Source organism: Monosiga brevicollis, genomic scaffold, assembly GCF_000002865.3.
Source record: "Monosiga brevicollis MX1 MONBRscaffold_20 genomic scaffold, whole genome shotgun sequence".
Taxonomy (NCBI): Eukaryota; class Choanoflagellata; order Craspedida; family Salpingoecidae; genus Monosiga; species Monosiga brevicollis.
Window position 1 is genome coordinate 424,196 of NW_001865057.1, and position 14,875 is coordinate 439,070.

Below are 14,875 nucleotides of genomic sequence, written 5' to 3' on the forward strand. Positions count from 1 at the left end.
TCCAAACCCGTATCCATCGTAGGTGCACAGACCCTGGCTGGTGTTCCATGCTGCTTTGACGATTTTTTGTCTCCGTCTTTTATCAACTGGAGCGTCGGCACAGATGCATCATCACCTCCCCTCACGAGCAGCCACGACAACAATGATTGACCATGCAGATTTGACAGAACCCATCGATGTTTACACCGAATGGCTCGATGAGTGCGAGCGTCTGAACCGTGAAGATGGGGGCAATGACGGCAGCGCAGATGACTTTGATGGCACTGGCACCCACCTTGGGCGCTCAACCTCACGTCACGATCTGGATGACCCAGAAGATGTTTGTACGTTCTTGAACTGCTCGTCAACCATATCCCCGTTTCTTTCCAGGCCATATCAACACGACGGCGCTGCTTGATGATTCACACCGGCCTTCCTCTGCGCGCTGTCCTTTGCCGCCGTGTGCAACAGATCGACAAGATGATGACGACGAAGACTTGCCCGATGTGGGGCTGTGAGTCGTGGCAGACTTTGATGTCCTTGTGTATTTTTGTCCGTGTGTACGCAGGTCGACCCCATTTTAGTCTTGAAGCATCTTTGCTTCCCCATTGTGTATCCGCGGCCGACCCTTTCTCTGCGACCTCGGTCGATGGTGGCATTCCAACGATTTAAAGAAAAGAAAAAATGCAAGAAGAAGATGAATTGAAGAAAGCCATGAAGCATCCTTCTTCTGAACGAGCGAATCTTCAAATTGAAACGTTGAAAGTCAAATTACTCGAGGCTCAGGACACCTGCAAGCGGCCATGCGGCCTGGTCTGACAGATTCAAAGAAGAGTTGAGCGTGGGTCCACGCTTGACATCAATCCAACTTGCCGACTCGCACGCGTTTACGGGCCGTTGGGTTGCGTCAAACTTTGCACTGCTCATCGATCTGTGGTGCCCAGCACGTCTCGTCAAGAACACAACGCGGTCTGTAAACAATTGAGTCAGCCCAGCCCACTCGGGCCGAAGGGATTAGGTGGCCGCGCGCCGCACGCCACGCAGAGAAGGGCTGGCCCTATTGATGGTGCACCTGAATCAAGGGCTGTCCCAATGGACATGCGCATGCTCCATGAAGCAGTCCCGAGTACGACTGGGTCGGGTGCCAGGACGCTTCATACTTGCAGCCTGGCATTGTCGAAACCCACTGGCTGGCGACCAACTACACAGACAAGGCACAAGGCATGTTTGCCGGCTGTCTGCTTGCAACGACTGCAGGGACTTGAGGGGCACATATGCCAAAGCCTCAGCTGATGTACGAAGTGGGGTGGAACAAGATCAATTGCCACGGGAAAGGAATAAGAAAGAGAAACCTGTTGATAAAAAAAATGGATGGGGAGAGGGCGAACACGCCCTACTCGAGCTAGACTAAGCGTGGACAATAAAAAGGTCCCCCCCCAAAAAGGTGGGTGTGTATGTGTGTGAAGGGACATGCGCCTAAGCGTGGCAGGCGTCCGTGTCCAGGGTTTGACCCAGGTAGTTGAGGTGATCAGAGACTGCGAGACGAAAAGCAACAAAGCGTCGTGAGGTGGTGTGGTAAAAACAGGGCGCATGGCGAAAGAGGGTGTGAGTATGGTGGGGCCTCTGGGGGTGGGGCACGAAGATCGCACAAGATCGCACCTTTGAGATCGGTCCAGTGCTGGTTGGAGCAGTTGGGGTCTTCGCCACTGCCATCGCAGACCTTGAGAGAGCTCTGGCCTTCAAATTTCTCGCCATAGTAGACCTCGGTCGAGATGTGATAAAAGCCCATGGATTCGAGAGGAAGGTGGGGGACGGGGTCTTCGTTGTGGGTCATGCGGTAGTGCTGGGCAAGGTTATGGCTCTCATAAAATTGAGCAAAGGCTTGGTTGCCAACACGGGGCTGGCCGTAGGTGTAGTGAAGGATGCGGGCTTGCGGGTGGCCGATGGACAGGTCGAGAGAGCACATGGCGGCGAGGGCAGCGCCCAGGCTGTGGCCGGTCACCAGGATGGTGTACTCGGGATTGTTGAACAAGGTTTGGTTGACGACCTGGTCCACATTTTGCTTGACCTGGCGGTAAGCCTATTCAAGAGCCAAGACGAGGTGTGAGCGAGGCGTGAGTGACAAGGATAGAGGTACCAGCCAGGCCTCAAAAGACGCGTTGCTAGAGCCAATGGATCGTACCTTGTAAAAGCCGCTGTGAACCTTGACGTCACTCGAGGCGCCGGGGTATTGAAGATCGGCCTTGAAAAAGTCGAGGTCGTCAATCCATTGGGTCAGGTCGTGGGTACCCTGAAAGGCGACAATGATGCGCTTGCCAGCCTCGTCAATGCCGATGTAGCCGTTGGTGTCAGTCTCGCTCGCGTGGAACACGTCCTTGACCTAAGGGAAGGCGCGATAGCATGCTGATCAGGTGAGCAAGAAGGAAAGAGAGAGAAAGAGAGAGAGAGAGAGAGAGAGAGAGAGGGAAGAAGAAGAAAAAAGTATCAATAAAAAAAAAAAAAACAGAACAAAGCCACAGTGACGGGCCAGCCACTGAGATGCCGGAGGAAGAGTTGGGCCGAACGGGGCTGAACCTATCGCCGGGACGTACATCGAGGGCGAGACCAGTGCCCACGCAGGGGGGGCAGCTCCAGGCCTTGATGACAGAGGGATCACAGTAAGCGGCGGCGCTCAGATTGACCGAGCCCAGGGCAATGTTGTAGTCAAAGCCACCGTTGGCCAGGCGGGCCGTTTGCGGCAGCACCATGGCCGATGCACCAGCGGCAATGCTACAGCAACGACAAGGGCAAGAAAAGAGGACAGTCCGTTTGATGTGAGCGTTGCGCGCCAAAACGGAGGTGGACCCCGCGGGGGGAGGGAACCAAACTGGCAGGCAAGAAGACTAAGCAGATGTTGCACGGCGGGCGATGGAAGGATGAACGTACGCAACCAACGCCAGCAGAGACAGCTTGCACGACGCTGCCATTTTCCAATGTTTTGATCTGGAGGCGGTCCGTGTAGTCGCAGAAAAGATGATGCAATGCCCGTCCAAAAGACCAAGACTGAAGACGATGAAAGGGAGAGGGGGAGGTTGGGAAGACAGGGGGGAGGGAAAGAGAGAGAGAGGAGATGGACCGACACGTCCCCCGGGAATGGTCGCCGATGGCGCTGCCAAAGCTTGATTCGATCTAAACGCTCAAAAGAAATGACACACTCACATACACATCTCTCTACTCTCTCGGAGCTGTTGTTGATCTCTGGACGACCACTCGTTGCCGCTGTAAGATCTTGCTAGATGTATCGATGAAACGTTGTATCTCTGAGGAAGCTGCAGTCCTGCTTCTCTCTCTCTTTCTCTCTCTCTCTTTCTCTCTCTCTCTCTGTGTTGCGACATCATCGTGTCAACGTTGTCACAGCCTTTGACATTGGGGCTGGGACATCTCTGAGTCAGTGTTATCCATCGCCCCTTGTCTCTGAATAAAGGGCCACCTCAAGGCGAATCAGAGAAGTACTTGCATGCAGGTTCGCAGGCTCTCTCAATTGGATGCTACGATGAGGCCACCTCTCTGCTTCCTCCAGGAATGAATGATGTAATACAAACCCAACTCAAGTGTAACATGGATCACACTGTTTTAATCAGCCAATGTCAAGACTCGGATGATTTGTTGTACGTTATAGTTCAAAACATGTGTTTATGTGCTAAAAGCCGTTGTAATCTGCTGTTGTAAAGTAGCGCGCCAGCGCCATAACTCAACGCAACGTTTCCTATGAGAGCGAGGGTCGGAAACGGCAGCGCGGCGCTTGTTCCGAAAACGCACGGCCGTAGCGGGCTTGGCCTTCCCTTGCTGCTCATGGCGAGGCTTTCCTGTTCATCTCTTCTTTCGCGAGGGTGTTTACGACCTCTCTGCCGCCTATCGCTGCCAAGGTCGGTTGTCATAACAAAACACCCTCTTGCTCAAACGGCAGCACCCTGATCTGACCCCCTGCCCCATGCGCCCGCTTGCTCATTGGCTAACACATACATCTAAGCCGGGCTACGATCATCCGCCAGAACCGCGCCGACCACCAAGCAACCACACCATCATGAAGACCATACAACGCCGAGAGACGACTCCAAAACAAATCCCCAAGCGCTTAACACCGCTTGATACCGCTTGATAACGCATAAAAACCGCTTAAGACCGTTTGCGCGTGGCAAGACCGACCCAACCACCCCACAAGCCAAGCCAAGCGGAGCGGAGCGTCCACATTCGCAAGCACACACACAGCCCCAAGCCCCTTCCTTCCCCTTTGGCTTCCTTAAGGTTCCTTTGGCTTCCTTAAGGTTCTTGCTTGCGCCCTTTGCGGTCACCACAGTGTCAAGACCCCACCCGCTTGTGACTCTTCCTGAGCGCGTCCCCAAACCAATAGTGTAGCGTGCGCTTGACGCTGGACGCCTCTTGCTGCCGCTTGCTGCCGCTTGACGCCGCTTGCTGCTGCTGCTATTCGCCCATCGTGCTGCTGTTATCCTCTTGGTCTTGGTCACACACATACACACACACCACCTCCAATGGACACCACGGCGACTGGCACGACCAGCATAACCAACAACACCACCAGCACGACCGCCTCCAACAACAAGAACAAGAACAACAAGAAGAACATTGGTCGCCTCCAAACACACACCAAGCGTCACAACACAAGCAACGCCGCCGGCGCCATCGCAGACCCGAAGAGCAAGCAAGGTCAACCCCGACGAGGTCGTGGTCACAGCCCTGGTCGTGGTCGTGGGCGTGGTGCTGCTTCACTTGATCAGCCCGCTGCCACCAGCTCCCAGCAAGCGCAACCGTCCACACGGAATCGAGGTGGCGGTCGCCATCGTCGTCGCCGCCCTCGCAAGGATCGCCTTCGTGCCCACGCACTTCCCTCCCACTCGCCCACTGCCCCTGGTCACTTGAGCTTGCCGCTGCCATTTGTCCCCTCGGCCATTGAGCTCCCTGCACCCCTCCCTGCCATCAACACAAGCAAACACAGCATCATCTCCGCGCCAGACTCGGCGAGTGAGCCGGCTGCCATTTCACCCAACCCGACATCGTCGCCATCGTCGCTGCCTTCGGCCGCTGCCGTTGATCCCCTCAATCATCTGACCGATCTTGCGACCGCCGTCGCCGACATTGACACCGACAGTGACCCGACCGCCAACATGTCCTCGGAGGCGACCACTCAGCAGCGACAAATCGACAATGCCTGCGTCATCGTGCCCGGTGCGCACTTGGGTCCCCGCTCCCCCGTCACCCCTCTCAACACGGAAGCTCGTGCCAATCGTGCTTGCATTTTGTCTCACGTCCCTGCTGCTTGCTGAACGCTCCCGCAGACCGCCTCTACTTTGCCACCGTTCGCCAATTGCCCCCGTCCACACCAGAGGCCTTCTTCTTCACCGTCGATTCTGAATTTAAATACGAAGCGTTCGTGTCCCGTCCTGCTACACACGCGCCCCGCAACTCGGCTCCATCTCCCCAGCCTTTTGGCCTCACCATGTGCGGGTTGGCTCGATTTCTTCTCGGACCTGCTCCCTGTCGTTTTGTTTAGGTTTTGTGCCGATTTTGGCCCCTTCAACCTGAGCACGAGTGTGCGCTTCTGCCGCAAACTCTGGCAATTCCTCGAGGTGCGGCTCATGGCCCAAGCCGATCCAAGCCCCCGCTCCTCTGCCACCGCCTGCCGATCCTGTTCTTGGCATGTGGCATTCATATCCGCTTCTTCGCCCCCTCATTTTGCGCACCCCCCTCCCGTTCTCCGCGTTCTCCTTCTCTCCAGCAACCGCAACACAAAGATCAGCGCATCTACTTTTGCACCGGCACGGACATGCAGGTTCGCAGCAACGCTGCTGCCCTCATTGGCCTCTTCGCCGTCTGGTGTCTGAACATGACAGATGAGCAGGCCATTGCTTGCCTCGACACGGCCAAACCGCCCTTTGCACCCTTTCGCGACGCCTCGTATGCCCCAGTACTCTACAAGCTCCACGTGCGATACGTCATCTCAGGCGCCTACCAAGCCCTGCTCAACGGGTTTATCGACGTCCATACTTTTGATCTTGACACGTACGACCATTTCGAACGAGTGGAAAACGGTGACTTTACCACCATCATCCCCAACAAATTTATCGCCCTGGCTGGTCCCCACAATACCCGCCACGTCGATGACGGCTACACCCACCTCGCCCCCGAAAACCTCTTCGAACCCTTCCGCCGCCTGGGTGTCACGGACATTGTCCGCCTCAACAAGAAAATGTATGACCGTACCAAGTTTACCCAGGCTGGCTTTGCCCACCACGATCTCTTCTTCATTGACGGCACCTGCCCCCCGCCCGCCATTCTGGAGAGCTTTCTCGAAATCACCGAAAAGTGCACCGGCACGGCCGTGGTCCACTGCAAGGCCGGCCTCGGCCGCACCGGCTCCCTCATCGGCTGCTACATGATGAAGCACTATCGTTTCAACGCCCCCGAAACCATCGCCTGGCTCCGCATTGCCCGCCCCGGCTCCGTCATCGGCCCCCAGCAAACCTACCTGGTCAACCACCAAGCTGACATGTGGCTCGCCTCCCCACCCACCGCGAAGCGCAAAGGCGAGGCAGATCGCCCTCTCGCAGCCATCACCGACCTTGCCGCCTTCCACATTGTCACCTCCGCGTCCAAAGATGAAAATGCTACCGCACCGACCACCCCAACCAAAGATGCCGGCCACACCAGCCTCTCGGCCGTCGCTCGCGCCCTTAGCGACATTATCCCCTCCATCTTCCCCGATGACTCAGCCTCGGCCCTTGAATCGGCACACACTGGTGCTGCCAACTACATTCCCGAAAGTGAACGCGGCTCGTCCTCCCATGATCACCTTTCACAAGGTGACATCTTGACGCGCCGCAAAGCGCAGGCTCAACACAAGAATCAACCGCTGCCCCCATCACGGACGTGCCGCCCCACCACCTATGAACCCAGTTCCTTTGAGACCTTTTGAAGGGACAGCGCCTGTGCTTCGAGCCGCCTTGTTTTCGTCTCGCCCCTCTGATGCTTTCCTTTCCCCTTCGCCTGCCGTTCCTTTCCGTGTCTGGAACCTGAGGGCTCTCCTGCGTGCTTTTGTTTTGAGGTTTTTCTTTTTCCCGTGTTCAACACCTCTTGAGGACTTTTTATCTTGAAACAGCCTCCTTTGTTTGACGCACTCGCTCGCTGTTTTGGCTCGGAATGATTCACCAGACAGCCGTGCTTGTGCATGCCTGTGTCCGTGTGTGCTTGTGCATGACTGCGCCATGTTTCTATAGTAATCGCCATCTCTTCTTGTTGCTTCTCCCCTGCCGCCCCATTTGTTTTGTTTCTCATCCTTTTAATTTTTGAGTTTGCGTTCTGTCATTTTACTGTCGCCTTGGTCGCTGCGGCAACCCCGGCTCGTCGCCATTGCCAATGAGCCAAAGGCTGGAGCCGATGAGCGCGCCTCGCCGACTGGACTGAGTCCGGTTGACTTGGCTGCTGCTATCGCTTCTTTCGCCAATTCCGTCTGCTCGACATGTGCCTGCCGTTGCGTACGCAAAGTTGTCTTGCGTCCACACATGCACATCGTAGCTTGTGTACCCGAGTCCCGTGTAGCTTGCTCCCACACAGCCTTGTTGCGTGTGCTTTGATCCCAATTCTTTCTTTTCCCGCTCTTTCTCTTTTTTTACGTGTGCCTTTGTTCTTGAGCCTAGCCCTGGCAAGCGCCGACCCAATTCAATTTTCGTTTGCATCAGCTATCAAACCTTGTTTAATGCCCTGTATCCTCATGCCTTCTTCTGTCGAGTACTGCGCTTGATCAGCCAGTGAAACGCTAGAGCTATCACTCTTTCAATTGTCTGATGCCAGGGCTTACTCCGTCCCCGTTCCAAAAGCACGTCGACGGTTCACATCTCAGTGGCAGTGAGGCTAAGCGCTAGAAACGCTCGAAGTAGACTTGTCTCGCTGCTTGCGACGCTTGGCGAGCTTGGCGTCCTCCACTGGAGCCAGCTACACCCACCCGGTCCAGAAGACTTGAACGTGAGCGCCTGTTCCCGTCACAGCTTTTGGTTGTTGTTCCTTTTTTTTTATTAGACATGTGCGTACACATCCTTCCCCCACACAAACACATGCGTCAAGCTTACCCGGGAAGCATCCGAGAGGGCTGCAACGTTGGCTGCAAGAATGCCTCGCTTGCCCCGCCCCGCCGTCTCTTCCTTCGCCAGGATGGCAGGTGAAGGCAGAGGCTGGTTGCTTAGCGCCGCCTCTGTCAACCATGGGTCACGAGCCGCCAATGTTGCCGTTGGCCGCAGGTGCGCATTATGGGACAACAACCGCTGCAACAACTGCTTGGCCTCAGCGGAGATGTGCTGCAACAACCCACGCCAAAGGATTGAGAGGGCTGCGCGTAGCTGCCTCCTGATGGCTGCGCACGCAGGTGCAACAAACGCGTGTGCCACTCGTACCTGCCAAATGGGCTGTGTAAACTGTAACTCCTTGCGCAAGACCTTGTCCCAGGCATCGGCGTCCTGAAAATCTAAGAAAAAGGCCCCCGTCATCCACGACCGCGTGAATGTTCTGCCCTCTTGGTCAGCAAGTTTCCCGTGCCAGATCGACGAATTACATACTTGCTGGGACCTCGAAGGGCGTCGCGCCGGTCAACATGGTGTACAGAATTACGCCTGACGTCGAGGTGAGGTGAAGCCACACAGTTCACACAGGTTAGAAGCGCAGAGTCTCACAGCACGCTTGCTTGTCCGTTCGGCCATCCCAGTGCCACGCGTGTCCTCACCAAGACTCCACATGTCACAGGCCGATGTGTAAGCCGGAGCTGAGGACTTGAGACGAGCCGTAACCTCAGGTGCGCCAAACCTATACACCATCACCCCCATTTCAACGATGATTGTCAAGCAAGCGCCGCCCTGCGTTTGTTGCAATGATGACCCACAATGGAGGGCCAGCAAAACAAACTTGAATGTAAAGAGCGGTGTCTGCAGCGTCTGCTGGGTATCAGTCAGCTTGGCAAAGCCCCAGTCGATGATCTTCACGGGCGAGTCCACGGAAGCTTCCTGAAACACAATGTTCTCCGGCTAGAGACAAAGAGGTGGGGCAGCATAAGGCCTCCGCCATACCCACACAGAAAACAGCCTTTGGCGTCAACGCAGCGGAGGGCTTGATGGAAGGCTCACTTTTAGATCACGATGAACCACGTTATTGTTGTGGCTGTATTGCACGGCAGACACGAGCTGTTTGAAGATGTTACGGGCTTCACGTTCGCTCAAGTTGCCATGCTGTGCAATGCGGTAGAAGAGCTCGCCTGCAGAACGCAGCACCGCGCAAGAAAAGGCCATGCCATGCGTGAGACACAACAGCGACTGCACCTCAGCCTACATAGGACAGGCAGTGGTGACCACAAGTGGCCCGACGCACCGCCCGTGCAGAGTTCCATAACAATGTACGTGTGGACGGGATCTTGAAAGACATCAATGAGCTGGATAATGTTGGGGTGGCCCTGCACGCGGCGCAGCATCTCGGCCTCCTGCGTTTGGCCCCGATTGCTGACAATCTTGACGGCAAAGGCCGCATTGTCCGATTTACGAATGCACTTGCGACACGTGCTATATTGTCCAAGCGGAGGCCAAACGGTGAACTAGACATATGTGCTGACCAAGCGAGAATTTGTTCCCCGCTGCCAGATCTGATCCAGGGCGCTGACCTGAAGCTTCCAAGACCTAGTTCGCGCTCTCCTGCAGGAATGGTGTATTCCATATGGAACGTTCGTCTGTCACGCACGCACCAACGCAAAACAAAGGGCAAATAAGACACAATACCTCCACAGGGGGTGAGTGGGGGGTGTTGGCCGCCTTATAAAATAAGCCACGGTGTCACGTACTCTGAATCGATTATGGGCGATGATGAGGCGGTGGCACCTTGACTGGTCAGTGCCGAGGGTGGGATGGCACCTAAAATCGGCCAATAGCAGGCATGCATGTTAGTCTGTGTTGCCATGAAACGGAGGGTTTGGCCGACAAGAGCTTTCGCACCGAGCGCGGTCTTCAAGGGCTGCCGAGGTTCAGCACGGGCCATGCCAACATCTACAAAACCCATGTTGGCACTTTCATCTTGCGGCATATCCTCGGGCATCGTGGCTTGCGTTTGAAGCGATGCCGTGGATTGTTGTGTGTTGTTACCAGATGCATCCATCGGCGGAACGAAGGGAGCCGATGCCGGAATCTCCGCGCTAAACTGCGGCAGCGAGTTGTGGTTGGCCTGTGGGACCACTTGTTGCACGGACACGACGTCTGTGTGGATGAAACCATTGCATTTGCGTGAGCGTAGAATACAATCATGACTTCCTCTTGAACAACGACAGAAGCGTTGCGATTGTGTGACCGGCACAATAACTCACTCTGCAAAGAGGATTGCAAAGCCGTCGCGTTTTGAGAAGCCTCGGGGTCAAACAAGCCTGCAACGCATGCACATGTCACATTAAGCAAAACCCCTTGTTTCAGAGGGTTGCAGAGGCAAAGGGCTGGCATTGGGTCCATTCAAGCATGCGCCAAAAGCAGAAAAGAGCGTGGGAGCCTAACCGGAATTGAAGAGAACGTTTGGCCCGACGAAAGAAAACCCGCGAAAGAGCTGTTGTCGTGGTGCCAGCCAGCAACAAGCAAGTGAGGTGGGCTCGAGGGGGCGCCTGACCCAAGTTCGTCCACTGTAGACGTGAAAAGGCAAGATCATCAGGCGGCAAACGAACCATGCGGGCAGTTGGCGAGGTCGGGGGTGCTGGCGTCAAAACGGGGTCTTGGTCTGTAAACTCGGAATCAAAATTTTGCGTATCCAGCTCATCTGGGTCACGCGCGGTTGGCAGCAATACAGAGAACCACGATGAAGACCGTCAAGGTGGTTGAGCAAGCGCCAAGCCTCACTGGAGCACGAACAAAGGACAAACGGAAAAAGATATCACTTACTGGCAATCACAGGCACAATTGGGGGGGGCACCTTCTTATCACGCAAGTCTTCCCACTTGAGTGGCTTGAAAAAGGCATGCTCCTGTTTGCAAGGGGCAAGAGTGACAATCAAGGGTGAGTTGCATGCGCCCGTTCAGCCAAGATGCTTGAGCGGGCAATGAGGGCCTCAACGACGTACCATGAGCTCTGCGGCGTCCCGATGGGCTCCCAGTCGCTTTTCGGCTCGCTTCTCCAATAGCTAAAGAAGGATTCAGCAAAAGTTACCGCACAGCAGAGGCCGGAGGGGGCGCGGAGACACTGTTGTTAGGATATTCAACCATTCTGAAATTGACACTGTCACGCCCATAAATAAGACCTACGCCGGTGAGCAGACCGCGCAGCGGCTTGCTCATGGACTTGTGCAAGACGGCGGGTTTCTACGGTGCATGATGTTCAAAACGCGCAAGGTCATTCGTGAGAGAAGGCGCGGGCACATGGTTTTTGAGCGTTGGAAGATGATAACAGGGGACCGCAGCTAGCGCTGATGAGGCAAAGTACAAACCGTCAGAATGCGGCGAGCAATGGCCGAATTGCTGTTGTCCGTGTCGCCAGGGTAGTTGACAAAGGGCGTGTGACCTGGCCAGTCACAAAACGAAGCGATTGGGAGAATGAAACTTGGACGAGCCCGTTCGTGGGCGTGAGCGGCACCAGATGAACTCACCCTGCACCAACTCGTAAAGCAGGCACCCAAGGCTCCACCAGTCCACGCTGAGACCGTGCCCCTCGGGGTGCTCGCCCGCAATCTCGGGTGCCAGGTACTCGGTGGTGCCGGCGTAGGAGTAAGTGCGGGCGGCGGGTGATTGGATGTGCTCCTTGGACAAGCCTGGAACAGACACCAGACGAGCTCTCGTCAGAGGCGGTAAAATGGAGCGCACGAGGGGTGATCTCAATGTGGAGGAGGAAGAATTGGCGCTGCACATACCAAAGTCGGTCAAGCGTACATGGCCTTCCTTATCCAGGAGGATGTTTTCAAGCTTGAGATCTCGGTAGATGACGCCCAAGCGATGTAGGGCATCCAAGGCCACAAGAATCTAAAACATGTCAGGGCAGATGGCGCGCACGGGTGAAAGACGGGGAGGGGGGTCGGTGGTTTTTGCGGCTCAGGAATGGGCTAAAGCGACTTGGGAACACGCGAGTACCTCTGCCACGTAGAAACGAGCCTCGCGCTCAAGAAACATGACGCGACGGCGGAGATGCGTGAAGAGCTCGCCGCCGTTGACATAGTCGAGTACAAGATGAAGTTTGGACTCATCCTGAGCAAACAAAAGGTATAGCGTGCGGGGGGTAAGCATCAGATCAGGGAAACCAAATCAAGACAATCAGCCACTGCGATCCGGTGGGAAGATGGGACCTGGAAGGCATAGTGGAGCTGGACCACAAACGGGACGTGACGGATGCTTTCAAGAATGTTGCGTTCGGCACGCGTGTGCTCGGTCATCTTGGCTTGGCGCTGCAAGCGTGAGAGGAACGGTGCGAGCAGACATCATGCGCGTGTCAAGCCGGAGTCGAGCTGTGTCGGGTCTTGTCAAGAAAAAAAAACATGGGAGATAAAAAAAAAAAAAAAACGGCGAGGCAATGCGGGGGCGTGCGAGGGCACGTACGACAATGGCGGCTTTCTTCAAGACCTTCATGGCATATAATGTACCGGTGTCGTTGCCTGTGACCTTACGGGTGAGCATGACCTAGGCGAGGGCAGCCATTCGAGGTGAGGGCTTGTACATTGGGGCATGGAGCCCAGGCATGAGCGCAGACATGGACCAAGGGGCAACGGAGTTGAGCTCGTGCAGGCGGATGCTGACCTTGCCGTAGGCCCCCGAGCCAAGGACGCGCAAGAGCTCGAAATCTGCTGGTCCCACCCGCTCGCCATCGCTAGGAAAGATTGCCAGCAACAGGGGGGCGGCGGGGCACAAGACCAATGAGCGTGTGAGCTGCACCAAGCGACAAGCACCTCTGATCGCAAGAGGCAAGGTTTGAGCGCTGTGTGATGATCGCGCAAGAAGACAGGGGAGTGGGGGGCACGTGGGGGTCCGGATCATTGTTTAGACCTTGGATGCATGGAGGCTTCGGTGATTGGGAAAATTTCAGAATCCTCGCCAAAGTTTGAGAAATCAAAATCCGAGCTGCCTTCGCCCGGTAGGCAAAAGTCCGCGGGCAAGGCCATGGCCAAAGTTATCAAAGGCTCGAGCTAGCGATGGGCAGCCGTCTGCTCGATGCAAAAGTTTTTAGTGCGGATCCTAGTGCTCAAGCTCTCCAAGAAGAAACGAACGTCAAAGCCCAGGACCTGGCACCAGCGTGCTTGTTGGATGGTGCGTCTTCGTGCTCTGCACTTTCAGAGCGCTAGGATCATCAAGCAGGAGCAAGATCAAACTCAGATGTTGGATGGACGGCTGCGCCTCGCTGCCGCGGCCACCGACTCGAGAGCACCTGTCAGCGGACCGTCCGAATGAGCCTGCTGCAGATCCCTTCTTGTCCGTGGCGCAGCCAGATACAACCCAGCACGAGGACCACCCCAACGCCCAGCCACTGACCTGCAACCCCACTGATCCAGCTCAACGTTCAAGCAGCAGAACGGCCACCCGATACACACTCAAAAGGCAGAGCGACCAGCTCGCTCGACACCACGAGCGCGTGAGAGAGAAATAGAGAGAGAGAGCGAGCGCGCGCGAGAGAGAGAGATTTTTTTTTTTTGTGGCGAACGGAAAGTTCAGAGAGAGGGGAGGGCGGGAAGTGAGATAGGAAGAGATTGAGAGGAGGGGTGATCGAGAATGAGAGAGGCGGTCGGAGGCGTGGTAGAAACGGAGAGATATTTGCAAGGGGTCGACGCTCAGATACACGAAAACAAAGCAAATTACAGAGATCTTCTTAAAGATGAATTTAGTACAAGAGCCATGGAGCATCAAAGGCACAACGTCAGAGAAGCAGAGGGACATTTGCAGAGACACAGAGACTCGAAGACTTGAAACACACAAACGGTAACGAAAATATACTTTAAAGAGGTTATTTTAATTTATAGCCGTTCGATTTGTCAGCTTCAGTCCATTTGTCATCATTTTATAGTTTATGAAGTAGTTTTCTCAGTAAAGTCCGATTATATAAAGTTATATGAGCGTGTCAATGTTAACGTAAGCGACTTTGTGCAGCTTTTTATCTAGATAATGCATCAGGCTGCCTGCTCATTATTTGCTCTCATCAGTCACTCGTCGCGCGGCGGTCTTCGTGTGGGGACGGCGGCCGATTGTGATTGTGAACGGATCATGTCCTTGGTTCGCGGCGGTGGCTGGCACGTAGGGCAGGTCCTTGTGCGTAGTATGGCGTCATCTGCTGCACGGGCTGCGGCCGAGCAGCAGCCGGTATGTGCGTGTGCGCCGCTCCGACCTGCCAAACGCGCGTGCCACGACGTGAGCATCTGTGTACCTCTGTCACGAGCCCTTTGCGTGGACCAACTGGGTAGGGCCCGGTGATGGCGGCTATCCGACAGAAGTTGACGGAGCGCTTTCAGGTATGTGGCCATGCTCGGGCATCATGGCATGGTCTGCGCGGGCTCATGTTGGCGGGCTAATGCGATGCGTCGCCTAGCCCACCACGCTTGACGTCAAGAATGAGAGCTACATGCACTCTGTCCCTCGAGGTGAGATGTAGAGCCATGAGCTGGTCAACACAAGGAGGCCTCGGCGCTCATCATCTGCCGTCGGTGTTCTGCTCACATAGGCAGCGAAACCCACTTCAAAGTGACCATTGTGTCTGACCAATTTGAGGGCATGAAGCTCATCGAGGTCCGTGGTTCGAGGCCGTAATGTGACCGGTGCCTTGCTCCTGTTGCGGGCGCTCTTGCCTTCTCTCTCTCTCTCTCTCTCTCTCTCTCTCTCTCTCTCTCTCTCTCTCTCTCTCTCTCTCTCTCTCTCTCTCTCTCTCTC

At 55.5% G+C, this 14,875-nt stretch overlaps 4 protein-coding genes across 4 annotated transcripts; 2 read left to right on the forward strand and 2 right to left on the reverse strand.

Annotated features, from left to right (window-relative positions):
• Positions 1-1,286: 1,286 nt before the first annotated feature.
• MONBRDRAFT_38123 (uncharacterized protein) lies at positions 1,287-2,726 on the reverse strand (the record flags this gene model as incomplete). The annotated part of the gene is made up of 4 exons (XM_001748065.1): positions 1,287-1,514; positions 1,639-2,059; positions 2,162-2,359; positions 2,571-2,726. 4 exons carry the CDS (start codon positions 2,724-2,726, stop codon positions 1,456-1,458), a joined length of 834 nt encoding a protein of 277 aa, XP_001748117.1. The 3' UTR covers positions 1,287-1,455.
• Positions 2,727-4,508: 1,782 nt separating this feature from the next.
• MONBRDRAFT_33516 (uncharacterized protein) lies at positions 4,509-6,949 on the forward strand (the record flags this gene model as incomplete). The annotated part of the gene is made up of 4 exons (XM_001747994.1): positions 4,509-5,202; positions 5,313-5,481; positions 5,528-5,603; positions 5,753-6,949. The coding sequence occupies 4 exons, from the start codon at positions 4,509-4,511 to the stop codon at positions 6,947-6,949; spliced, it is 2,136 nt and encodes a 711-aa protein (XP_001748046.1).
• Positions 6,950-7,884: 935 nt separating this feature from the next.
• On the reverse strand, positions 7,885-13,122 carry MONBRDRAFT_27624 (uncharacterized protein; the record flags this gene model as incomplete). Its single annotated transcript, XM_001748066.1, has 25 exons — positions 7,885-7,965; positions 8,100-8,324; positions 8,421-8,491; positions 8,583-8,636; positions 8,747-8,826; positions 8,926-9,044; positions 9,144-9,271; positions 9,385-9,572; positions 9,671-9,736; positions 9,848-9,917; positions 9,999-10,256; positions 10,364-10,420; positions 10,545-10,593; positions 10,709-10,800; positions 10,923-11,004; positions 11,101-11,160; positions 11,282-11,338; positions 11,464-11,537; positions 11,623-11,784; positions 11,884-11,992; positions 12,101-12,214; positions 12,313-12,411; positions 12,563-12,643; positions 12,761-12,830; positions 13,007-13,122. The coding sequence occupies 25 exons, from the start codon at positions 13,120-13,122 to the stop codon at positions 7,885-7,887; spliced, it is 2,562 nt and encodes an 853-aa protein (XP_001748118.1).
• A 1,038-nt stretch (positions 13,123-14,160) lies between these two features.
• Positions 14,161-14,734, forward strand: MONBRDRAFT_38125 (uncharacterized protein; the record flags this gene model as incomplete). Its single annotated transcript, XM_001747995.1, has 4 exons — positions 14,161-14,311; positions 14,413-14,460; positions 14,538-14,589; positions 14,670-14,734. Coding segments are annotated over exons 1-4 (261 nt in total), but the record flags the coding sequence as incomplete, so codon positions are not given.
• Between the last annotated feature and the right edge of the window lie 141 nt (positions 14,735-14,875).